The 25,886-nt window shown below is 48.1% G+C and overlaps 8 protein-coding genes across 8 annotated transcripts; 4 read left to right on the forward strand and 4 right to left on the reverse strand.

The window, feature by feature from the left end:
* Positions 1-392: 392 nt before the first annotated feature.
* N7529_011340 (uncharacterized protein) lies at positions 393-1,023 on the reverse strand (the record flags this gene model as incomplete). The annotated part of the gene is made up of 3 exons (XM_057246866.1): positions 393-572; positions 659-809; positions 875-1,023. The coding sequence occupies 3 exons, from the start codon at positions 1,021-1,023 to the stop codon at positions 393-395; spliced, it is 480 nt and encodes a 159-aa protein (XP_057092215.1).
* Positions 1,024-4,369: 3,346 nt separating this feature from the next.
* On the reverse strand, positions 4,370-5,236 carry N7529_011341 (enoyl-CoA hydratase/isomerase family protein; the record flags this gene model as incomplete). The annotated part of the gene is made up of 1 exon (XM_057246867.1): positions 4,370-5,236. The coding sequence occupies one exon, from the start codon at positions 5,234-5,236 to the stop codon at positions 4,370-4,372; it is 867 nt and encodes a 288-aa protein (XP_057092216.1).
* Positions 5,237-6,755: 1,519 nt separating this feature from the next.
* Positions 6,756-8,048, reverse strand: N7529_011342 (GNAT family N-acetyltransferase; the record flags this gene model as incomplete). Its single annotated transcript, XM_057246868.1, has 1 exon — positions 6,756-8,048. One exon carries the CDS (start codon positions 8,046-8,048, stop codon positions 6,756-6,758), a length of 1,293 nt encoding a protein of 430 aa, XP_057092217.1.
* Positions 8,049-9,063: 1,015 nt separating this feature from the next.
* On the forward strand, positions 9,064-15,350 carry N7529_011343 (uncharacterized protein; the record flags this gene model as incomplete). Its single annotated transcript, XM_057246869.1, has 2 exons — positions 9,064-9,453; positions 9,525-15,350. The coding sequence occupies 2 exons, from the start codon at positions 9,064-9,066 to the stop codon at positions 15,348-15,350; spliced, it is 6,216 nt and encodes a 2,071-aa protein (XP_057092218.1).
* Positions 15,351-16,106: 756 nt separating this feature from the next.
* On the forward strand, positions 16,107-17,210 carry N7529_011344 (uncharacterized protein; the record flags this gene model as incomplete). The annotated part of the gene is made up of 1 exon (XM_057246870.1): positions 16,107-17,210. One exon carries the CDS (start codon positions 16,107-16,109, stop codon positions 17,208-17,210), a length of 1,104 nt encoding a protein of 367 aa, XP_057092219.1.
* Positions 17,211-18,560: 1,350 nt separating this feature from the next.
* On the reverse strand, positions 18,561-18,858 carry N7529_011345 (uncharacterized protein; the record flags this gene model as incomplete). The annotated part of the gene is given in 2 exon segments (XM_057246871.1): positions 18,561-18,795; positions 18,812-18,858. 2 exon segments carry the CDS (start codon positions 18,856-18,858, stop codon positions 18,561-18,563), a joined length of 282 nt encoding a protein of 93 aa, XP_057092220.1.
* A 2,160-nt stretch (positions 18,859-21,018) lies between these two features.
* rasB (Ras small monomeric GTPase RasB) lies at positions 21,019-21,829 on the forward strand (the record flags this gene model as incomplete). The annotated part of the gene is made up of 2 exons (XM_057246872.1): positions 21,019-21,096; positions 21,182-21,829. 2 exons carry the CDS (start codon positions 21,019-21,021, stop codon positions 21,827-21,829), a joined length of 726 nt encoding a protein of 241 aa, XP_057092221.1.
* A 781-nt stretch (positions 21,830-22,610) lies between these two features.
* N7529_011347 (putative acyl-CoA synthetase) lies at positions 22,611-24,819 on the forward strand (the record flags this gene model as incomplete). Its single annotated transcript, XM_057246873.1, has 4 exons — positions 22,611-22,959; positions 23,019-23,414; positions 23,462-24,343; positions 24,392-24,819. 4 exons carry the CDS (start codon positions 22,611-22,613, stop codon positions 24,817-24,819), a joined length of 2,055 nt encoding a protein of 684 aa, XP_057092222.1.
* Between the last annotated feature and the right edge of the window lie 1,067 nt (positions 24,820-25,886).

Here is a 25,886-nt window from a genome sequence, read left to right on the forward strand (position 1 = left end):
CAATGGAAATGATCAATTGATATACACATTCGAAGCTGTGAACCGAAGTCTTGCAGCAGACAATAGACCAATTTCAGTCATATTCTCAGCAACTCAGAGATATCCTCTGGTAGAGTTGTTTGCGATAGCATAATTTTGAGCCAGGTTCGACCGTAAAGGGATGATTTATGCGGTTAGGTGTTGCCCATGGCGATGTGATAATCTATATAGTCAGAAATTTGCCAAATTACAAATGATACACGCGTCTCACCACTTGAAGCAATCAAGCATTCCCATACCGGATCATCAGCTGCATTGCAAAGTCTATGTATCTATGCCTTTTTGCCTTCTATCGGTAATCATAATAATCTGGGGTGCGTTCTCATTAAATATCGAGATATCCTTTCTGTACATTATACCTGCGGTCTATCGGTTCTCACAGTACCTTTTACCTTCACAGTCTCAGTCTCCCCCTCCCCCTTTTTGCTTTTTCCGGGCTCATTGACATATGGATGCATGGCGTCGGCATTCGAAAGACCTTCCTGCTTGAACGACATGGACTTTGGACCACCCGCAGAGCCCATTCCTCGAGGCTATTGATAGTTAGAAACGTGTTGCAAGAAGCAGGAGGACGAATCGCAGCTGAGAAGTTGAGCGATTTCTTGAGCAAGTAACGAACCTTATCATCGTCCTCTGTATACTCTTGATTGGCTCCCCGTGCTGATTCCCTATGTTCTTCGCGAACTACATTGGTCTTGGGATTCTGTTTGCCACCTCTTTGCCAAAAGTAGAAGGATATCGGCAGGCCGAGTCCAAATGAGGCTATTAACCTAGTGAAAGAAGAGCGTAAGTAGGAGATCATCAAGGGAGGAGATGGGCATGTAGGTAGACTCACCATCGGGGAACAGCCTGCTGCCTTTCCGGTCCACTGGTAGCCATAGATCGCTGAATAGTCTTTGTCCGAGCTGGCTGAAGCCTAATAGTTCCGAGCCGGTGAGGCCATGGCATTGGTGGGTGTAAAACTGACTGGCGGAGGTAGCTCATGGTCGTAAGTCGAATCTGATGAATGAATTCAAAAATGCAGCCACAGATAGATTATGATTGAAACTAAAAATATAGGGCTTCAAGGATTGAGAATAAAAATAAAAATAAAAATAAAACAGAGCTGGTGAAAAACCAAAAGCTCTGGTCTGATTTCATTGTTACGTTATCTCGGTCCTTGAGCTCGCTGGGTTCCAGATTCAAAGATGTCACATTCCCCAGAAAATCAAGTTTCGCTTGAAAATATGACACCTACTCAAGCTACTGGACTCGAAAACTTGATATCAATTTATGATTGAGTCAAACAAGAGAAAATGTTAGGCGGAAATCATGGTTACGTGCAGATCATTAGATCGAAGTGGGCGACACTTCCGGAAGAAAAGTCGCCAGCTTCAGATTTGGGTGGCAACTTCACGAAACATCAAGAACTAGTCACTCTGAATGTCTAAGTGCACAATTGAAAACAAGAAGAGCAACCATTGCCATTGTCTTGCTTCTTGGGTGTAGAGATGGGTGACATTGCAATGACGTATTTACTAGCACTGTGGCCTCAGGCTTCCAGGTCGTCAAGATAGGGGAATGGTTTCTGTGTTTTCACAAAATCGACTTCAGTGCCATTTCAATTGGATTAGCTGTTGTATACAAAAACAATTATCCGGTCAAGCCAGTGGTAATGGCCCTTTTTGTTTTTGATGCGACTAGCGTCCGATTAAAATTTTTTATTTCCATCACCATAAGAGCATCATCAACATGATATTGTCTGACAGAGATACAGTCACATGCTTCTCAACATCAGCATGATCTTGAAGCTGTCCATATGCATGGCCATCTCTCATCTGAATTTTACAGCACACCATCAACTCCAGGAATATCGCCCGTCGCAGTTGGCATCTCAATATGCTGGAACTTACGGAACACTGCAAGGATATACTAGATGAGGTTGTTTGGGATACAGTATCCCGATGGCATGGAATGCGTCTATTCTTTGCTATTACCTGAATAAAGCCATAAACGAAGCCTATGTGACTTCAGTTCTCGTTTACGTCCGGTGTGGATTAAGCGGATACCACGGTGGCATCGGCCAGCGAAAGGGATATGCCCAAACCGTCTGGAATTCCTGATTGATGCACGAAGGAAACGATTCCAGAAGAAAGAAAATCCGGCTATGAACGATTCTATTAAGCTTTGACAGCGCAATGGGTGGCCGTACGGGGGTTCAGAAGTCAGGTTTGGCCGAATGCCCAAACTTTTAACGCCGCATTCCAATACACCTTGATGCAGTGGAGAAACAGCCCGACGAGGTCTTTAAAGATAAACTAGATATAGTTGGACTAGTTGACTTCATATGGGTGTTTGCTGGAGGAAAGGCTTTTCGTATCTCTGACGTCCCTTCTTTGGCTAGAAGGTGAAGACGACCTGGTCAGAGAAAAGTGTTTTCTACACAATGCAAAGCAAAATACTGAAGAGCTAAAGAATGAGGTGAAAGCTATCTTGGAGGCTTGTATTAGGGAAATAATTCCACCAATTTATGATTCAGTAATTTGATATGACCGAGGACTTTTATCTAACGCCGTCCTGTGATAGATGTACTCCGTGCCTTCTAATTTGTGTCATCGTGCTCTCGTGTGTTACAATTTGAGAGGGGCACGAGATTGAAAGATCGTGCACCTCAAAAAACTAGGCTTACGGTGAGATATGATGGCTATCAAAAAGTATCTCACATATAAACACAAGTTTGGGGCAAAGGGCTTCATTGGGTATGGACTGAGCGTGGACTGAGTGCTTATTAAAGCGGCGGCAGCCAAGATAGGAAAGCACCACCCGGCAGACGTATAGCTACCTAGGTATCTTCAAAACTACTTGATCTTCCATTGGAGTCTCTCTGTACACCACTCGATCAATAGAGTGGCTGTAAAACATTGTGAGGATTACATGACCCACGTTTAACAGTCTGCAAAGCGTGCGTCAACATTTCTCACATTCGCATTAGTCGAGATCTCCCCTCAATCTCCCGATCAGATAACGCCTTCGGCTCATAGTTTGATAGGCGAGGCACGGAAAAGATCAGATTATCGAAATCTGAATCGTGGAACATCATAAATTTTTCGACTTTCACGTAGAGAAAATTTAAATTTATCCAAGCGAAGTGGACTTGAATCCTTACTTAGACCCTGCCAAGATGAGATCTGCACACGAATCTTGTACAAGCTTGTATTTAGTGCAGCGATTTATGATTACCGGTATTGGTAATACAGTTTATACGCATTCAGGTGCTCAGCTCCAGAGCCCTGGTCTGGTGGTACGACATACCATGTGTTTCACTCAATTGATCCACTGGGCTGGTGGATTAAGCAAATACATAAGGGTCATCTATTGTTTGTTTATGTTCACAAGTCTTCCTTCAAATCCTGGGGGCCCTTAGAGGGGCTATAAATCATGTATTCTTACCTAGGTATCTTTTTTTGTGCACAGCAATTTTCCATGAATATCTTGAAGTTTGAAAACACTAAACGTCCAATAATAGTGACAATATATAGTAGCCACAATGTGAGACGTATAGATTGAATCCAAACCAAATTCCACCTTGTATGCTTCGTATACTTCGTAAAATTAGGGGATATCAGAGCCCAGAACGGCTTTGCAGTGGAATGGGCCCACTGAAGCCAAGTGGGTTCTTCGGACAAATCTTTCTTTGGTAGGTGCTGACGCTAATCTTAAGCTTACCTGGACAAGAAACCCCATTGACAATGAACACGCACTCTGGAGTACACTACAATATCGTACATCAGAGTCAACTTATGTTCGTGGCTTTTGTCGGGATGTTACTCTTCCACACCTTGTACTCTAGAAAAACGGAAAACATGCTACTGAGGACACGAAATAGCCCGCGGAGTTTCCGAGCATCAATGCCGCTTAATCAGCAGTCGATCTTTGACGATCAATGTCAGTAAGAAATTGGAAAAATAATATTCGACCCTTTGAAGTGGAACTGATGAGACCAGACTACTCCGTACTCCGTAAATATTGTACGGAAAAAAAGAAGGTCATTTTATCTTGATTCCAGCGGACAATCTGATAAATTTAATCAGCAAACTTAGTTTGCTTATCTGATTTGAGGAACAAGCCAGAGTTAGCTATATAAAACCTAGAGAATAGTGAACACGATAGGTATATTGTTGTACAATGCCAAGCCAAGTCAAACAATTGAGGCTGGAATTGAGTTTTACAGTGCGATCTAGATTTTGTGTGTACTGAGACGCGCAGACCGAAAACAAAAAACATTCTGTACAATCTTGTTGGTTTGGTTATTTACATATAGTATTGACTATCATGCATAGTGAAAAGAATATCACAGCTTGCTGTCGACCCATTTCGGAGATCGCTTCTCAGCGAACGCTAGCACACCTTCGTGCAAGTTCTGTCCCTCATCAAGCGCAGATTCCCAGTTCTCACTCAAGAGCCGACTGGCATTCTCAGCACTCCCATTTTCGTACCCAGCAACAATTCCAGCGCGACTGATAATCACACTATCGGGACTATTGTCCACAATACTAGCCGCCAACTCCAGCGCCGCCTTGACAACCGGCCTCTCCATAATCTCACACTCATCTCCCGCGTCCTCCGTAACCAGATTGATAAGCCCCCACTCTCTAGCCTCAGCTGCCGTAATACTTCTCCCAGTAAGTGCCAACTCCGTGGCTCGAGGGCGACCAATTGTCCTCGCCAATCTAGGCAACGAACCAGCCATAGCAACGACACCTCGTTTCGCCTCCGGAAGAGCGAACTTGGCGCTTCGTGCCGCAACAACCAAATCCAAGTTCGCGACGATCTCCATCCCCCCACCGAAAGCCAACCCATTCACCGCCCCAATCACAGGCTTTTTCCCATGCCGTCGGGATAATGCCCCGAACCCTGACCGGGGCATCATGGGCTGGGCCTCGTGCTCGCCCCGTGCTCGTCGCGCATTTGCTTGGTTCCATTCGTTTAGATCCATTCCGGCGCAGAAGGCGCGGCCGGCGCCCGTGACGATAGCGCAGCGTAGTGAGGGCTCTCCGTCGTACCATGCGAATAGAGATTCCAGTTCGTATTGGCCATTGCTTGTCATGGAGTTCAGGGCTTTGGGTCGGTTGAAGATTACTAGCATCACGTGTGATGCTGGAAATGAAACCATCCCATATGTCTGGGGTGGTGGTTGTCTCTTCAAGAGTTGAGTCATGATTGTAGAGAGGGATGGTGATGAGAGTTGATTGTAAGTGTCCAATTTGGAGGAAAGCTTCCTAAATATCGGCGTTCAGGATGCCGCCATTCTCTCATAAAAGGCAATACATCGTACTGGCTACGATACCCATACATGGGAAGGACCCACGTATATTTTGTGAGTTTCAAAAGCATCTACTGTACATTTCTGCATATGGCATACGGGGGTCCCGGAATACAGAATGTTTATTACAAGATTGGATCTGCAATATTGATAAAACAAAAAATAATTCATTCCGCGCTAAACGAAGTACACGAAGTAATCGAAAACAAGGTTCGATCTGATAATTTTGACTTTGGAGCCAGTTTGGTTGCTTTTTTTGCCAATCCTTGGAACTTTGATGGCCTTAATTTTACTTCAGGCGACGTACATCTCGCAAAGGCGGTCCATATATAATTTTTGTGTAAACCGACATTAATATGTGGTGATGTGATATAAGAAGAAAAGGACTGCCAAGGATACAGTGAAGTTTTATAGTGAGCAAGCCTTTTGGGCAGTTACGTCGCCTATGGGTCAAAAGCTTGATAGTGATCGGCGATACGAAAGCGTATCGTACGTAAATACAGGCTGATACCAGGGTAAAATATACTGATATGATTACCTATACATTGTACAATATTTTTCGTCAGTACACAGTTTCATGAGTTATCCACTACCAACGGAGCACTAATTTATCAATCAGCCGATGTAATCAGACTTTTCTTGCCATATAGTTGCGGCAGGAGGAAATCCGGTATCGGCCGAAGACCTAGAGAATCGAATCGAAGTATAGCTCCAAGTTTGGTCAGTGGTAAACGCCACAATCGGGAAAACTCCTAAGTAACATTGCCCATATACCCCAAGAAAACATCCTCTTCGAAAACAGCGTACACTTCAACGTATCACTCGGTGTCCGTCCAGGAACAGAAGTCTCAGACCCCGAGATCGAGGAAGCCTGCAAGCTATTGAACATCGACGAAACGATCATCGACCTCCCGCAGGCTATGACAAGATGTGTGGCACGAACGGAAGCAAATTATCGAGTGACCAAAAGCAGCGGCTGGAGGTTGCTATGCGCTCGTGCGCTCGTGCGAAAGCCCAGATTGATTACTTACTTTTGATGAGCCTGCTAGTGCGCTTGATGCGGAGTCGGAGAAGCTTTCGCAGTAGGGTCTTGAGAATGTATCTAGAATCGAGGACTACAACTAGTTATTTGCGCGCTTTAAGAGTTATCGAAGTAAGTTCTCGTTATCGGAGTAAGTTCTCAGTCAGACTTCTGAGGAGTGAGCAGGCTTTCTTTGGCAATCTATATATTTTATGTAATGTGATATCTAGATGTACTATAGGTTGGATTACAACTAGCTCTTTTATCAAGTTCGAACCAGCGTGAAATTTTTTCATCGTCTTACATCAGACCGAGCAAGGAAAAAGTGATATGAAACCGAAAAACACATACATCCATTTTCTATATACATTGTACAGCAAAACTCGTCGCACTTCACAAACGAGGCTTAAACCCCAACCCCGTACCCGCAATGTGCGGACTAACTTGGTTAAATGGGCACAACTGGAAGTACCGCTCCCGAGTGACCTTAACCAAGCTAGCCCGCTTATGAGGAAGATCAATAACCTGATCCTGATGCAACCCAAAAGTATAATCATAAGTAAGTACCTTATCATTAGTATTCATGGGCTCACCAATGACATTCTCGGTACGATGATCATCAAGGAAACAATAATGAATCATACTAGGCCACCAGGCCATAACGCGATGCGGTCCGCGGAACTTATCATTGCCAACAAGCGTATGGCGCCCACGATCGAAGTTCCCAGAAGCATAATGCGCACCCACGTTATCCTCTTTCGCCCAGAAGATCTCATAGTACGAGAAGAACTCCTCGTTGAACCTCCCGAGAACAGTGAGTGTATGTGGATCTTCGTCCTGCTTGCGCAGGTACTCCCGGTGCTCATCAAGCGTCCCGGTTTCCTTCCACCCTGCCGCAACGCGTGGGTCATTCTGCCATGTGTGGAAGAGATTGAGGTGTTCCCGGTTGCGGTAGTCCAACGCCACGAGCGAGAAGTGTTCGTCCAAAAAGGGGATGTAGCGACTGTACACGACCCCGCCGGGAGTAGGCTTCGGGTGGCGACGGGGGTGCCGTCTGTGCATTGCTTCTGTGGATGTCATGGTCCAGTCTAGGAGGGGCACGGAGGCTGCTGGGTTCCACGATGGTAGCCAGATCGGCTGCGAGCCTAGTGGGGAGGCACAGCCTTGCCAGAAAGCGCTGCGGAGAATGAGGAGCTCATTCGGTGTGGGCTTGAAGAGTATCTCGGAGCTGACAGGTGGTGGGTGTTCCGTTGCTACCATTGAAAGGCGCAGAGCGTGCGCGAGACTCTCGGCATTGGGACCTTGTAGCTTGAGACGGAAGGTTTCGGTCTCTTCCTGCACGGTAAAGATCGTGTAGAGGTACAACCAAATCTGGCCGACTGATGGAGCCACGCTGCTTTCCCAGCGCGCAATAGCAGAGGGGCTTCTTTGCGCGCGGGCCCAGGCGGTGTTGTTTGATGCCGGGATATCGTTCTGGGGGCTTATAGGTTGCGGTGCCGTGAAGTGGAGATTGTCATTGTGCAAGGCTTGGGGCATAGTCTGTGCTTCCGCATTGTCGGTCTTGCGCAGTTGAAAAGAACCGATTCCTTCAATGGTGGCGCTTGCAAAGGACAGATTGTAGGTAGTCAGGTAAGGGTGAGGGAGGCGGATTTTGGTCACAGCCAATGGCTGGGAAATGGGAGCCATTATGAAATTGTGCAGATTTGATGGATTCTAATCAGATCCAGCTGGTCTGCGGGACTTATATGAAATCAGATAAACGAAATTAGTCCGGGTTTTCCACGACCACATATGATTCGGGAAGACTCCGTGGCCTTGTCCTATTTCGCATGCATACAGGCTGAGTTGAACGGAGTATCAGTCATAGAAGGAAAGAGATAGGTAGATCAATGGGATCCATTTGAGTACGTTGTATACGTATATCCAAATCAAAGATACACGCATAACGTCACATACACGAAGAAACCCGAAGATATACCGGGTGATTTTGGCTGATCTTTGCTCCGCTTGGCAGAGGGAGTAAGCAAGACGATCTTCTACCTGATACAGTTATCCTCAAACTTAGAGTATAAACTCGGTTTAGACAGCCCTAACATGCGATTTTTGTCTTCAACTCTGTCTATGACTTGCTTGCTGAGTATCTTTCTATTCTCCGCGTTATCGAGAAATTCACATTCAATACCTTCTAAAAATATTCTATGATATTACTATTCACATAGTCTCTCCTTGTAAAGTGGAGTCACTACGCAACAGTGTGGAGGACGGGCCGCAGGTGTGCGGAATTTTAATCGTACGTATGTAGTTCTTATTATAAATTACAGGGTTGATATATTTGTAAGTTTGTAAAGTTTATTACATTCAGAATTATTAAATATAAAACAAGTACTGTAATATATTACCAGTATGAAACTTTCTATACAACACTACATACGGCCTTGCATCCAAAATTACGTACATCCACCTGCTGGCACCAGGGCAAAGGCAACCCACCACACACCTGACTCAGTGGATCCAAAGCTGAAGACAGAATACTGTATGAAACGGAGGTGGCAGTTCCGGGTGACGCAGAAAACATGTGCATTCCCAAACTGGCCGTCGATCGGCGTACCTGCTTATCAAGCTGATCTTGAGAAGTCATGTCTGATCTGATCGGCAGGGACAAGCTTGCCTCTGCATACTCATCTTGTATCACAGTCCCGCCATGGCCGGTGCCTTTCTGTCTACTCAGAACGAGAAACCAAAGAAGCTGACCAGATTCGTTCAATTCAATGTCCCGCTGCTAAGGAAGAGCGAGTTCCAGGGTCACGAGGTCGATCTGCTGTTGCTTGCTTGGGCACTGTTGCTGTATCGCTACAGCAATGGGAACCATGTTGAGTTTACGTGGGGGAGAAATGGAACGGGTGCAGACTTCACGTTTGACTTCAGCACGGCGAGTGCGGCATGGAGCCCCGCCATTGCAATTGCCACTGCCTTGGAGAGCGTTGCGGAGTCGCGCGAGCAAGTAAATGCTAAAAGTCTGGTTGATCTGCATGGTGCGATTGTGTTTTTCAATGATGAATGTGTGCCCCGCGATCTGTCCAGCAATGCGCGAGTGAGTGATGGTGATGCTCTTGGTGGGGGAATGGCCTGGGTAAGATTTGAAACAATTGGATAATCGAATAGCCTATTGACAAATACCAACAGGGAAATATTCAACTCCAGGCGACCATGTCGGAGGGGAGTTTATGGCTGCGCCCCTGCTGGCGGGAACCCCTCGGGGCGGAGTACATTGCGACACACTTTGCGCGCGCATTTGTCGAAATCCTAAACAAGACCTTGTCTAAGCTTTCTTCTCCCCTCTCGACTATTTTCGAGCTGAGCGACACTGATCGATCCGAGATCTGGCGTTGGAACAAAGATCTACCCCTATCAGCGGACATTTGCATACAAGAATTAATATCGGAGCAAGTCCGGCGACAGCCAACTGCTCAAGCTATCTGTTCTTGGGATGGAGAGCTTTCATACGAGGAGGTTGAAAAATACTCTACACTGATCGCACGCTATCTGGTCAGTCTCGGCGTCAAAATTGGCCAGATCGTCCCACTATGCTTTGAGAAATCAAGATGGACTATCGTTGGTGTTTTGGGTGTTATTAAAGCTGGAGGTGCCATTGTTCTAATGGACCCGAGTCAACCGCTTGAAAGACGTCAGACGATCGCCGAGCAGGTCAATGCGACGTTAATCGTGACTTCAGCGGCACACGCTCCATTTGGCGAAAAGATCGCACCCGGTGCTCAGACCGTGGTCGTCGCGCAGGATGAACTGGATGACCTGTCTCAAATGGCTAATACTCAAGATAATCTCCCAGCCGTGCCTACCGACTCAATGCTCTACCTTATTTTCACATCGGGCAGCACTGGCAAGCCAAAGGGTGTCATTATCAATCATGCCACCTACACCACCAGTGCGATTGCACGAAGTGCCGCAGTCGGATACACGGATGTATCGCGGGTCCTCGATTTTGCGTCCTATGCTTTCGACGTCAGCGTCGACAGCATGCTCTGCACCATGCTCCGTGGAGGATGTCTATGCATTCCCTCAGATGAAGACCGCTTAAACGATTTAAGTGGTGTGATCCGCAGGATGGGTGTCACCATGTCAAACATGACACCCTCCGTCGCGCGCATTCTGGACCCTGACATTATTCCCTCATTGCACAGTCTCGGTCTCGGCGGCGAGTCGTGTTCTGTGGGCGATGTCTCGGAGTGGGGAAAGCTTACTAGAATTGTGGTCGGGTACGGTCCGTCGGAATGTACCGTTGGATGTACGATTAATTCCAGCGCGGCGGGCAAGCCATATGTCAGTATCGGCCCTGGTAATGGTGGTGTTATCTGGCTTGTTGATCCAGATGATCACAATAAACTCACGCCGATTGGAGGCGTGGGAGAGTTACTCGTCGAGGGACCTATTGTTGGTCAGGGCTATCTAGGAGATCCTCAGAAAACAGCAGAATCATTCATCGAAGACCCGACCTGGCTTTTGGCAGGATGTGAGGAAGTCCCAGGACGCAGGGGGCGTTTGTACAAAACCGGTGATTTAGTCCGGTATGACCCAGACGGAGAATGCGGATTCGTCTTCGTTGGTCGTAAGGATACGCAAGTGAAATTGCGCGGTCAACGCGTCGAGCTTGGTGAGATTGAATACCATGTCAGAAGATTGCTTCCGCCAGGAACAGATGTGGCGGTTGAGGTCATTGCTCCACCAGGTCGGAGCAAGGAATCAATGCTACTGGCGTTTGTCGCAGATCCGAATGCTGAGAAGCAGGATAGCGGCGAAGACAATTGTATCCAGCAAGTGCAGTTCTCTGCCGGGATTCAGGAGAAATTGGCGGATCTTGACGAGGAGATGGGAAAAGTACTTCCTGTCTACATGGTTCCGTCTCTGTACATTGGAATCGATCGCATGCCTATGCTTGTATCTGGAAAGACAGATCGTAAGACTCTGCGCTCTTTTGGGTCCCAATTAACTCTTCTTTCTTCTCCTGATACGTCCAATGACGACTTGCAAAAGCCTAGCTCTGATGCAGAAGTTTGCTTGCATGACACATGGCGTCGTCTACTCAGCTTGACCTCTGAGCGAGTCAGTACTACTCATAATTTCTTCATCCTTGGTGGCGATTCCGTTCTTGCCATGAAGCTTGTACCAGCAGTGCGGGAGCAGGGCTTCGTATTAACGGTCGCAGACATCTTCGACTCTCCTGTACTAGCTGATATGGCAAAGTCGATGCGAAAGGCAGAGACAAACTCGCAGGTCGAGGTGCCGGCTTTCTCTTTGATTGACCCAGACTGGATCGTCGATGCTGCTTGCGCAGAAGCCGCAGAGAAATGCGCCGTGGAAAATACGTACATTGAAGATATTTACCCATGTACCCCATTGCAAGAAATTCTGATGGCTTTCTCAGCTCGTTCGGCTAAAAGTTATGTGGCGCAGCGAGTTGCAGAGGTTCCTAGCATGGAAATAGCAGAGAGGTTGAAAGCGGCATGGTGTGCTGTCATTCAAGAAAGTGATATTCTTCGAACTCGCGTTGTTGAGTTCAAAGAGCATGGCTTCATGCAAGTTGTCACTAGCCAGGTTCCAGTATGGCAGTCCAGCAGCATCGGGTTGGACACATTCTTGGAGCAAGACAAGTCAGTTCCGATGTCTGTTAATATGCCTTTGAGTCGTTATACCATCGTCCAAGACGAGTCTCTTGAGAAGGTCTATTTCGTCTGGACTGTTCACCATGCAATCTATGATGGCTGGTCAACAGATCTGATCGTCGAACATGCAAATAATGCATACAAAGGTCTCCCAACTTCCCAGCCAGCGGAATTCAAGCATTTCATCAATTACCTGACTGATCCCGCTAGAGAGTCCTCCAAAGACTACTGGCGTGTGCAGCTCCAAGGTGCCACTGGACCCCAATTTCCCTCCCTTCCTTCACGGATGTACATCCCCGAGCCCAATGCAGTGGCAGACAGGTTCGTCCCAGTGAACCCCATTAAACGAACAAACATTACCACTGCAACCCTCATCCGAGCAGCCTGGGCTTTGGTAGCTGCTCAATACACCATGAGCGACGACGTGGTGTTCGGGGAAACCTTTGCCGGGCGCACTCTTCCAATTCCAGGCGTTGAGCAAATCGAAGGCCCAATGATTGCAACAGTCCCGGTTAGAATCCGGGTTGATCGATCTAGCCCAGTTCAGGAATTCTTGCAAGCAATCCAAGAACATGGTCTTGTGAGATCCTCCCACGAACACCTGGGTATGCAGAATATTCGCCGAGTCAGCGCCGACGCTCAGCTTGCCTGTGAAGTAAAAATGGGACTCGTTATCCAGCCCCGACAGCCAGAGATATCGATTCAGTCCGATGATGAGCTCCCGCCATTCCGTGTTGAGGATGCAGCGCACGAGGCCCTCCGCTTCAACTCCTACCCACTTATGCTGGCATGTTCCTTGCACCCAGACGGCTTCCACGTTACAGCGAGCTTTGACTCGAATCTCATCAGTGAGCCGCAGATGAGACGTGTCCTGGTGCAGCTCGAGTACGCCGTTGGCCAGCTGTGTACTCAAGCTTCAAAGCAGCTTTGCGATCTTGCTGGTTTGAATAAAACAGAGCTGGTTGAAATCTGGCAATTGAATAAAGATGTGCCCTCGGACTCAGGGACTGCTGCCAAGGTCCGTGGGGAACCCAAAGCACTGGCCGTCGGAGATAAATACTCTACGACATTTGTTCCTTGGATCGTGCATCCCTCCGATTACAATTTGCTAGTGCCTATCGGCACTACGGGTGAGCTTTTGCTGGAGGGTGTTGATGAAGCTTGCCTCGATACACCGCAGTGGCTTACCGAGGGTGTGGATGACATTCCTGGTCGGCACGGAAAGGTTTATCAGACTGGTGATCTCGTCAAGTATGCAGATGACAAAACTCTCATTTTTATGGGTCGAAAAGAGAGCCTGCGAAAAGTAGACGGTCATGTTATGGACCTTACTACGATTGATGTGCAGCTTCGCGAGGCGCTTCCAGTAGGCACTGATGTGACCACTCAATTGATTGTGCCGAAGGGAGAAGGTAGCCAGTCTCCGACGTTGGTTGCCTTTGTGAGCGAGACTCCCTCAACGGAGGGCCGAGCTGTTGATCTGGGGGTTAAATCGCCATCTGCAGAATTCCCACTGTCAACTGTTCTATCTACGGAAATTGTTGAGTCAATTGCTGGTCTTAACAAGGTGTTGTCTGATATGCTCCCGCCGTATATGATTCCTTCTGTCTATATACCCATGGTGAAACTATCGTATCTTGGTGATCAAATTGATGTGGATTCTATCAAATCAATGACCGAACATGTTACTCAAGACCTGTTATTGCAGCTACGAACCACTTTTGTGGATCTGCGATCAGGACGACGGGATGTATCCCATATGACCAAAAAGGAGCGAACACTGCGTTCGTTATGGGCAAAATCTCTGGCCATGGAAGAAGAGAAGCTATCTCTGGATGATAATTTCTTCCGCCTTGGTGGAGACTCAATCATGGCCATGAAGCTGGTCTCTGCTTTGCGCCTGGCTGGTTATCACTTGTCTGTGACAGATATCTTCCGGAATATGCAGCTACGAAGGATGGCTGATGCTCTGGAAGAAATGTCGACGGACGAAAAACGGCCATCCAAGATCTATGCTCCTTTCTCATTGCTGAACGAGTTGAATATACAGACTCTCTATGTCGAGAATATTCGGCCGTTATTGGCTAATACCAACTGGACAATTCAGGATGTTTTGCCGGTTACTGAGCCACAGGAGCGTGACGTTCAAGCTACTGTTTCTGCGCCTCGCAGTGCTGTTCAATACAACATGCTGTACCTGAAGAAGGAGATTGATCTAGAGAGGCTCGTCAGCTCCTTCAACAGTCTTGTCTCGTTGCACCCGATTCTACGGACAGTCTTTGTTCAAAAATCCGATCAAGTGCTGCAAGTCGTGCTGGAAAGCCTTTTTGTATCTGCTTCCGAGCACAAGACCGATGAACCCATGGAATGGTACTGCAAGAGTCTTGCCAAGAAGGACATCGAGATTGACTCATTCTTTGGGTACGGACAATCTTCCCTGGGTCTGTTCTCAATCCAAGGACCCGAAGAAAACGGCCTGATGATCCGCATCTCGCACGCCCAATACGACGGAATATCCTTCCCAGAACTCCTCCGCCAGCTCGATCTCCAATATCAAGGCAAAGAAATTGCCCCGTCGCCTCCATTCTCAAACTTCATCCAATATCAATCGGACGCCAGGCTCGAGAACATAGCCTACTGGCGCGACATGCTCCAAGGCTCCAGACTGACAACACTCCCCGAGCCTGAGCCGTCCACAAAAACAACATTCATTAAAAAGACAGTTGACATGTCCACCCGCTCCCCAGATGCAACAATGGCCACTCTCCTCACAGCCAGCTGGGCACGCGTCCTTTCCCAACACCTCAACGTGCAAGATATCACCTTCGGAGGTGTGGTATCAGGGCGCACCATTGATGTGCCTGGCATTGACAAAATAATGGGCCCAACATACCAATATATGCCACTGCGCATCAAATGTGAGTCTGGAATGAGGGTGAAGACACTTCTCGACACCATCCGCGACCAATATCTTGAAGGTAGTCGACATGCCACGCTTGGATTCCAGGAAATCTCCGATAAATGCACGAGCTGGTCGCCTCTGGTGTCTTTCTTTTCTTCAATTGTTCATCACCATGATACCGAGTATTTCGATGATATGCCATTTGCGGGATCGGAGGTGCGCGTGGATTATACGAATCCGCACCCCGAGCCGGCCACCCCTACCCGTGTTGTTTCTTATACTGAGGGTGGAGAGACCTTTGTGGGTATTGAAGCTGATAAGGAGAGATTGCAATTCTGGGAGGAGAGGTTGGAGGAATTGGCGGTTGCTATTGAGGGGCTCGTGAAGGAGCCAGAAGCTACTATCTGATCTTGGAGTTGTTTTGTGATTTCTGTATTCTAGATCGTGCCAGACCATTGATTATTGTACCTTTCATCACACACAACAAAATCGATATGATCAGAAATTTTCCTCGGCTATTATGATAGATGCAACAAAGGTGACGGTTATTATGAGAGCAAAAACAGAATAAAAAATAAAAAAGTCATTTCTCTGGCCTAGAATCGGACTGGGTGGACCTCGGCCTCCTGGGCAGGCTAGACGGAGCTTGTTTATACCTTTCGATCCTAAGTAATTCCCATAGATCCCAGCGTTATTAAGTACCAGACTGTCCTTGGAGTGTTGGAAATCCTACTTATTTTGCTTTTGATATGGGAACATTTACTTCCTTACTAGGAAGGTGGTTCTTGATCTCACGTGATCTCTATAATTACATAACACATAACATGGCAGCACATCTACACATTCATAAATCGCACCTAGACCTCCGTACCTCATATACATTGTGAACTGGGCTTTTGTGCAGGTGCCACTTTTTTTGCTTCTCTAACGAGCCTGTCCCCCAAGTCAACATGTAGATCTGGGTAAATTACAGGACCTCACTTAATTCACGAGTGCCCGATGGCCGGAATGGTATGATACAATACCAGATCACGCTATTGACCTCATACTTTCAAGATTAAATACCGCAAAAATCTGTAAGCCAATACAACCCGGTATCGAGTCCAGATTGATAACTCGACCTTATCAGATCTGACGAACATTGTCAACCCCCTGCATCAAGTCATGGAACTCAAGCTCCTCACCTCCTTGGCCCGAGGCCAACCCGGAGTCCTCCACTACTGTGTACGGCCCCCTTCCTCCAACCAACCTTCCCCACTAACAACCCAGACTGAAACCCTCGTCGCCTTCGAATACACCCGCAGCCACGTTCCCAAACCACACACCCTAGTCTTCGTCGGCGGACTTGGCGACAGCCTAGGCTCAGTCGACTACCTCAACGATGTCGTGCGCGCCCTAGACCCCTCCCAATGGAGCGTTTTCTCTCTGATCTTGTCCTGCGCAGGCGGCGGCTGGGGCATGGGCCGACTAGGCAAAGATATCGACGAACTCTCTCAATGCGTCTCCTACATCCGCGAATACAAGACCCCTCAATTCGGCGCTGGCAAGGTAGTCATCATGGGCCACTCGACCGGCAGCCAAGACGTGATGCACTACATCAACTGCCCGAACCCGCGCCCGGCACACCCGGTGTTCGACCGGAACTGGAAGCCGATCACGCGGGTTCCCGTCGACGGCGCAATCATGCAAGCGCCAGTCTCAGACCGCGAGGGAATTCTGTGGGTGGTGAAATGCGGGACTGCGCGCGACAGCCCGAGCAAGATGCGCGAAATCTACAATAAGGCCGTTGCGGATGCCCGCCGCGCAACGTACGACGATCATGACTCGGTCGATACCGTCGTTCCGCTTTCGGTGACTTCCAGAATCGGGTACCCGCCATCGGCGCCTGTGAGCAGTCGTCGGTTTTTGAGCCTAGTCAGTCCGGATAGTCCGGAAAACCCGTCTGAGGATGATTTGTTCAGTTCGGATTTGAGCGATGAGCAGTTTCGGGGGACGTTTGGAATGATTCGCGCGAGGGGACTTTTGAAACAGAAGATGTTGGTGCTTTACTCTGGAAGGGATCAGTCAGTTCCTCCTTGGGTTAATAAAGAAGCTTTGTTGAAGAGATGGCAGACTGCTGCTGATGAGGGTGGGAGGCAGATTTGGGATACGAGGAGTATGGTTATTCCTAATGCTTCGCATGCGCTGAGTGATAGTGATCAGGCGGAGCCGCGTCGAATTCTGGTTCGGCAGGTCACTGCGTACTTGAATGATATTCAGCGCGGGTGATTGTCCGGTAGACTAGTATATGTTTTATACCAATTGAGATTCTGTTTATAGCGCAAGATGGATGGGTGGACCTCAGATCCAGAGCCAAATACATATAAAGTCGAGCTTACATGGCATGCTACGGAGTATGGCTGTTCAGTTTCTGCTTTTTAGCTCAACCTTCTTTTGAATATGCCGGGGTTTGAGGTACATTTCCCAAGGTGCAACGCTCAATCCACTTTTGATGCTTATTCAATAGCCAGATCGCCCATGCTCTCCTTTCAGAGGATAATACAGGAAGAGACACGCACTAAGCTTTTTTAGTCTTGCACTATGTCAACTAACTATGCATCCTCTATCAAATACCGAGTGCCCACTTTGTACTAGGGTGTCTCAAAAATGGGGAATGTGATATCCAAAATATACGAAGTCATGCCCAATGATCAAAGATTGTACGACGTACATGTTTGACTTTGAAACATGTCATATCGATGAGGATGTACTTATTGTGGACATCAATCACCAGATCGTCAAGCCCATGTATCTAGGTTCGGCACACTATATCCGCTCTTACAAAGCCCTGTGCCGTGTTAATACCCACCTGATCGAATACCCTAAATGCTAGATATTTTGCTCCGGCAGAAACTATTGACACTATCGTAAATCATCCTTCGTAGTGTGTTAGGTCAATTAGCGTCAAATAGTTGACGCGGGTCATCAGTAGACTCTGGAGGGAACATGGTAATGATGCTAAATCGTACGCCTGATAGCTTGAGCAAGCCTCTTGGCAACAAAAGGTCTTGATTGTCTCCTTTCCCCGCCAGAGCTCTCTATTATTGAGCTTGGGCATGTTTCACATGACGTTGATCTCTTCAATAGCGCAACGGGAGGGTCCCATTATTGATCCTAAGCCACGCGCAGGAAGAAGTCTACATATTTCGGTTTTGCTGTCGGGGATCTGTCGGCGAATTGACAGATCGGCAACTGACTCCTTTTCCTATAGTATTGTATTGAGTATGGATACCGTGTGGGTTTTTCACGTGGACAGATGATCCAATATACAGATGCGAACCTCCCAAAGCCCGAATTAGACTGGAAGATCACCCCCTAAAGCCAAGATCGGGCTCCAATTGCAACATCCAACTTCAAACACTCCAGATTGATTTCTAAGGTCCAATCTCCCGGGACGTACCCCTACCGATCCGAAGCGCGTCGCAGACAAACTACAACCCCTTCTCACGGGTATCGGCGGCACAACTAAAGCCGTTCTATGTTGCATGTTGCATCTATGGTATGGTACGTACGTAACGAACAGCAGGGTGTTTACGCCTCGAGATTTAAAACAGACCGAGACGAGACCATAGCGGACCGTTAAAGGTCTCCATCTAACGGCGAGGGCGGGAGGAGCCGTCGACGAACCCCTGTCACTTCAATCAAATCGACGGCCTCGATGACCTCGATTAGCGCGGTAAGCAGAGCTTCCTCTAGCCAGTAATTCAGTGGCCCGGGCTTTTCCGTGAGAACAGGGGCTTGAAACAAGGCCTTCAGCGTACCATTCCAGATTATTGTGATTGCTTCCACAATCTTGGCAAAAGGGGCCAAAATCCTGGTCTATCACTTACAATTTTGGTGTCAAGTCGCGATGAATGGTCGAAATATCACTATCCATCTACCTTTTGCTGACTGATACACATGCACAGTGAATGGGGAGAGAAAAATAATCATAATAATAAATGAAACGAGAATGGCAAGTGTCCGTCGGGGCCCGTCCCGGGATCCATTTGAACAAAAAGAAAAAGGAAAGGAAAAAAAGTGGACTTGAACAAATTGGCATTTTCCCCGTCCCCCCGGGAGCGTTCATATTTCCCCCTGGTCCGTGGCATGAACTGAGATAGGAGTTGGAGTCAAATTGTTGTATTGAGTTTCGCTTGATGCCCAACTTGTAACTTTTTCTCGGAGGAATTGGCCAATTCCGTAAGAAGGAAAAAAAGAAAAGAAAAGAAAGAAAGATGTAGCCAACCAACAGACGGATCCTGATTGAAATCCAAAGATTGTACAGTAGAAGAAAAATAAATACTAAAAATCAACCCATATCCACCTTCCTCTTCTTGTTCACCTTACCTTCCTGGTAGTCCCCGGGACGATCTATCCCCGGGGACCTTTTACGCGCCGTTCCGTGGGTGGACATGGGCATTGGAGTGTATCATACCTAATGGACAATATGGTGGTCGTGTGGATGTGTGGATGTTTGGAGACCATTAATTCCATCTACTGTCACACCTACGGAGGATGGCGAGTAGGCAATATACCTAGGTACGGGGTAGTTGGGTATACTCGGTAAGAGAGGCTATATGATTGTTACCTAGGTCAAGGCTAATACTTACATGGCTATTACCTACTATAATGAAGCCAAGACTCGAAAGAACGTGGCAGATAACAAGGCAATCTAAGAAATCGATCACTAACCAGTTCGAGTCTGGCGTTGAACCTTTAAAGACGTGATGCATGTTCCATATGTTCCCAGATGTTCCAGAACGAAATTCCCCATCGACGTGCATGGCTTTCTTTCGTAGCGTAACCTAGCTCTGTCGATTCGGGAAGATTGGAGATGGTGTGGGGATCTCATGTCCATCGCAATTGAACTCGACCTAGATTGCCTACTTGGGTATACATATATATACTAGTAGTAGTAGTAGTGGTCGAAAAAGTGGAAACGTTAACCACGTGGAATTGCATTGAGGACAAGATCCAACGGGTTACTTCGGTACAATATCGTGTCTCGCTTAAAAGAAAATAAAATACAAAGGCAGCTCTCTCCCCCACAAGCTTCTGAAATGAAATGAGACCCGGGTTATCCACTGTGCCCTGTGCGTTGACTCCTTTTCGTTGTGGAGCTGTGATTTTTCTCTCGTAGGTATAGAGCAATGGTATACGCAGTATATCGAATAAGAGGTATCGAATAGAGTATCTAGAGGATAGCATAGAATATAGAATTATAGTAGAATAGAATATACGAGATCTCAGAAACCTCACGAATCAGGGCTAACTCGAAGTGGCTAATTTCCTCCAAAAATGTATGACTTCATGGAGCTGTCACCTTTTCAGTATCGAATGACTTACAAGTACTTTTGTAGTACACATATACCTTATATCCCTCTCTGTCCTATATCCGCTAGAGAGAATTATTATATTCTAGATCGTCTCTACATGCATCGAGAATCGGAAATCGTGAAATAAAATAAAATATAAAGAGGTTTAGCCTTTACTTCTCTACCCGAAACCAGTCTCAGAGAAAAAAAAGAGCGAAAAAAAAAAAAAGAGGTAGAGAGAACAGGGATAGGCGAACAGGGATACTGATGGGACTGTCAATTCTCAAATTGTACTCCTGATATTTCTGATACTTGATACTTCTCATAAGATTGCCTCTATTGCCTCGATTGCCTCTATTTCCTTCCCTAAATCCTACTATTCCTAGTTCTTCCAAACCCCTCTCTCCACTTCGTTCCAGCCACTGGAGACCTTCCGCACATTGGCCCCCTCTGTCTCTTTCGCTCTCTCTTTCTCTTTCTCTCTCATATTCTTTTTTTCACTCTCACTCTCTCGATCTTCCCTTAAGACCTCTGTTGAGAACAATTGGGGGTTGTTCGTGAATCGGGAAGCTCCCGCTTTTCTTTTTCGCCCCCCGCCTAGAACGTGGGCCACTTCACCCTTTCCCCTCCTCGCGCATCGAACTTTCCCCTCTTTTCCCCTGAAATTAGCTATAGGTATGTCATGGGAGAGACGATGGATTGAGATCCCTTTGCTAAGACCTCTCAACTAGATCTCCACCATGTCTGGGAAAATGACGTTGTACAAGCTGGTGGTGTTGGGAGATGGAGGTGTGGGAAAGACCGCCCTCACCATTCAGGTATGCTCTTGCGACTCGAGAGAGGGGGATCCAGGGGGGCAAAACAAAGAATGTGACGCTAATTTCTCGTCTTCGTGTCTTCTAGTTGTGCTTAAATCACTTCGTCGAAACATACGACCCGACCATCGAGGACTCATATCGCAAACAAGTCGTCATCGACCAACAATCATGTATGCTCGAGGTGCTGGACACAGCGGGTCAAGAAGAATACACCGCACTACGAGACCAGTGGATTCGAGATGGAGAAGGCTTCGTCCTGGTATATAGCATCACCTCGCGCGCCTCCTTCTCCCGCATCACCAAATTTTACAACCAAATCAAAATGGTCAAGGAATCCTCCAGCTCCGGCTCCCCCTCCGGGCCCAGCTACCTCAACTCGCCCATGAATCCCTCCGGTCCCGCTATGCCGGTCCCCGTGATGCTCGTCGGCAATAAGAGCGATAAGGCCGTCGAGCGCGCCGTCTCCGCACAAGAAGGTCAAGCCCTCGCCAAGGAGCTAGGCTGCGATTTCGTCGAGGCCTCTGCAAAGAACTGCATCAATGTGGAAAAGGCCTTTTACGACGTGGTTCGGATGCTGCGCGTGCAGCGACAACAAGCCGCCGGTGGTCGCGGCGCCGATCGTCGCCCGCCGGGCTTCGGATCCGGTCGTGATCGCGACGCTGGCCCTGAATATCCAAAGTCATTCCGGCCCGACAAGCGACATCGCAGTCGGCTCCAGTGTACTCTCCTGTGATGGGCCGGGTCCGTCCGAGAGTATGATTTGCTACGGCTCTTTTTCTCTGTTCTATCTCTCTATTGCTCGATCTCTTTTCCTCTCTTCCTCTCTCTCTTCTGGTCCCGGGTGCATCTGGAGGGTTCTGTCTTTTGGTTACCTCGTTTTGGCGTCGGCCGCTACGTCTACTTGAGCTTTGAGTGATTCAGCGCATTTTCGAACGCAGAATTGGAACTCCCTTTTTTCTTCCGATTTGGAGTATCGGCTTTGGAGCAAAACACAAAAAAATTCCGACGAAGCCAGAAGATCGCAGTCGCGCATTAGCAGGCATTTCGATATGATACCCTACGACTGAGCTTGTTTTTATTTGATTCATTTTTCAGCCATTTCTGCGATATAGACAATTGATACAGGTCGTTTTACAAAAGCACATATGCTCCCATCTCTACTTCCATACATCGATTCAATATGTACATGTGTACATACATATGTACGTATGTACAATAAGATATCAAAACATAAAGTACATGCACAGTACACTTTCATAATCCGTACTCGATACTGCGCAGAAAGTACACTCTGAGTACCCAAAGTGCGGGGAAAGCACGGACACTCGGTCGCATCCGACTTGGAGCCTGCGAACTGCAGCTCAACTTGCAGCAACAGCGTCGATCAAATGCAATTGGTTTATTTACCTCGGGTATCTGGACTCTTACTTTTTGAATTAGAACTTAATATGTCTCTCTTCTGTCTCAGTAGCCACTCTTCCAATTGAAAATCCCCCAAAACAAGAAAGGACACCATGTCCCAAGAATCAATCCACTCCCATTCCCTCTCAGACCCAGAAACATTCTGGTCACATCACGCGACCAGACTCCACTGGCATACTAAACCCTCACGAGCTCTGAGTCAATCCACTCAATCTCACCAATGGTCATGGTTCCCTGACGGCGAGATCTCCACCACCTACAACTGTGTCGATCGCCACGTCCACGCAGGAAACGGCAACAACGTTGCCATCATCTGGGAGTCCCCGGTGACCGGCACCACCGAAAAATACACCTACGCCCAACTCCTCGAGGAGGTTGAAGTCCTCGCCGGCGTCCTCAGAGAAGAGGGTGTGAAACGCGGCGATGTAGTCCTAATCTACAGTACGTAACCAACCCCCCGCAACCCTTCATAGACCCCCCTAAGGACCAACCGGAACTAGTGCCCATGATCCCCGCCGCTTTAATCGCCTGCCTAGCAATAACCCGTCTGGGCGCCATCCACGCCGCCGTCTTCGGCGGCTTCGCCCCAGCAGCTCTAGCGCAGAGGATCGACGGCGCCCGCCCCCGCGCCATAATGACCGCCTCCTGCGGCATAGAGGGAGCCAAGGGCGCCATCCCGTACAGGCCACTCGTCGAGGCCGCCGTGCAATCGGCATCCTTTAAGCCTTCCAAGGTCATTGTCTGGCAGCGCGACCAACACCGCTGGAACCAGCCAGACAAGCGTGGCGGGCAGCGCAACTGGCAGCGACTCGTGAAGAGCGCGCGCATGCGCGGTGTGCGGGCGGGCCCAGTGCCGATCAAGAGCAAAGAGGGGCTGTATGTTATCTATACGAGTGGTGGGTTCTTCGCTTGTTGACCGGATCGGGTTTTAATGTATACACAGGCACGACGGGACTGCCGAAAGGCATTCTTCGCGAAGCAGGCGGTCACGCCGTCGGTCTAGAACTTTCCATCAGGTCACTTTTTGGAATTAGAGGGCCTGGCGATACGATGTTCTGCGCTTCGGATATCGGATGGGTGGTCGGGCACTCCTATATCCTGTACGCGCCGCTGCTGGTCGGCGCCACTACTGTGATGTTCGAGGGGAAACCCGTCGGAACGCCCGACGCCGGTGTTTTCTGGCGGATTGTCGAGAAGCATAATGTTAATGTGCTGTTCACGGCCCCGACTGCTATGCGTGCTATCAGGAAAGATGATCCTGATGATCTGCTGATCGGCGAGGTGGGCAGACGTGGTGGTTTGAGGTCTTTGCGCGCGCTCTTCTTGGCTGGCGAGCGCAGTGAACCGAGCATCGTTAGCACTTACCAGGATCTACTTGGTAAGTACGCGGCACGGGGTGCGCTGGTCATTGATAATTGGTGGTCTTCTGAGTCAGGGTCTCCAATTACGGGCGTGGCGTTGGATAGCAGTGCTGCAGTTGTCCAGTCTGGATCTGGGTCGGTAGATCAGGTACCTCCTTTATCGACGAGACCCGGTTCTGCGGGTTTGCCTATGCCCGGCTTCGACGTTCGTATTGTCGACGATGAGGGTGACGAAGTCCCGCGGGGGACGATGGGGAATATCGTCCTAGCGTTGCCGCTGGCACCATCTGCGTTCACGACTCTTTTTCAGGACGAAGAGCGCTTCTATCGTGGGTACCTGCTTCGGTTCCGCGGTCGCTGGCTTGATACCGGTGATGCGGGGATGGTCGATGCAGATGGTTATGTGCATGTTATGTCGCGGAGTGACGATATTATCAACGTCGCTGCGCATCGATTCAGCACTGGTTAGTCATTCCCACAATCCTTCGACGGTTTACAACTAACCCAGCCAGGCTCAATTGAACAAGTAATTCTCTCTCACCCACTCATCAGTGAAGCCGTCGTAGTCGGGATCCCGGATCCCCTGAAAGGCTCTCTCCCTTTTGCATTCATCCATTTGAAAGCGGAAGCGGGCGAGAACGTACCTGCGGTTCCGAGCGCGGAACTGTTCAAGCAAGTCAATTCGCTTGTGCGCGAGCAGATTGGCGCCATTGCGTCTCTGGGTGGTATCATTCAGGGGCGAGGCATGATTCCTAAGACTAGGAGCGGGAAGACGCTTAGGAGGGTGCTTAGAGAGCTGGTTGAGCTGGGCTCTAAGGGGGAGTTCGAGAAGGCTGTTAGTGTTCCGCCTACTGTCGAGGATGGGGAGGTTATTGAGGTTGCGAGGAAAAGGGTTCGGGAGTACTTTTTGGAAAGAGAGAAGATGAAGGCGAAGCTTTAAGGTTGGGGGATATGAGTGGCAATTGCCCATCATATGTGTATGTATATATATAGTCTAGATGTGAGTAGGTAACACGAAGCTTAGAGGCCCCCATGCAAGGGAAGCTAGTCGACATCTATCTGTAGGAGGTCATTAACTAGCCAGGACAATAATTCAAAGCCATAATCACCTATATATTTAGGAGTGCGGTGGCGCCAAACAGCCAACTTTTCAACTTTTTTCAACTTTCAAAATTCTCAGTGAAATTGGTATTTGTGAACAGCCTATAGCTCATAGAGAAATCACCTACTATATCCTAGAACAAAACCAGGCAAGATAGGGTGGTATTGACATGATTAATGGTTTTAGGTAGCGCTAGCCTTATAAAGCACAATTTGGCGCCGACTTCCAACAAGTAGGCCGGCTGGCCCAATGGCAAGGCGCTTGACTACGAATCAAGAGATTGCAGGTTCGATCCCTGCGTCGGTCAATTTTTTTAGATTTTTTTCTAATCGAATTAACGTGATTTATTCCGAACGTTGTTTTTTTTGACTTTTTAGAATAACACAAAATTCCCATTTCATGGCTGCAATATTTGTATTTTAGACAGTGCATATTTGAACTGTCATCATACGGAAAAGCCGTGGCTTAGCGAGTTCCTTACAACAAACTACACACAGCTTACGACGTCAAACCAAGACACCTTTGTCCAAGCCGCGCGCTATGGGGAAAAAATCGAGACAAACCACCATTACTACAAAGTTGCTGAACCCCCTGAACCTCCCCATAGCTTCATAAGATACCTTTTCAGATTGCTGTTATTGGCGAGGAAAAGAACATGGTTTAGATGAACCATCCCAGGCGGGGGCCATCCTAGGTGACGAATTTCCCCGATGGAATATGGGCCGATTAAAGATCTACATACTTCGAATCCATACCGAGGTATATTCAACCCCTTATTCAAAATCACCCGATATATAGCCTGGACAACATCAGACCATATCGGCGCGTGGCTATAAGTGGATCCTGGTGTGTAGATAGGCGTTTGTTGTAGGAATTCCCCGAGTGGGTATTCTCCATGTAGGTGA

Source organism: Penicillium soppii (genome assembly GCF_028829465.1).
Source record: "Penicillium soppii strain IBT 18220 chromosome Unknown utg000010l, whole genome shotgun sequence".
Classification (NCBI taxonomy): domain Eukaryota; kingdom Fungi; phylum Ascomycota; class Eurotiomycetes; order Eurotiales; family Aspergillaceae; genus Penicillium; species Penicillium soppii.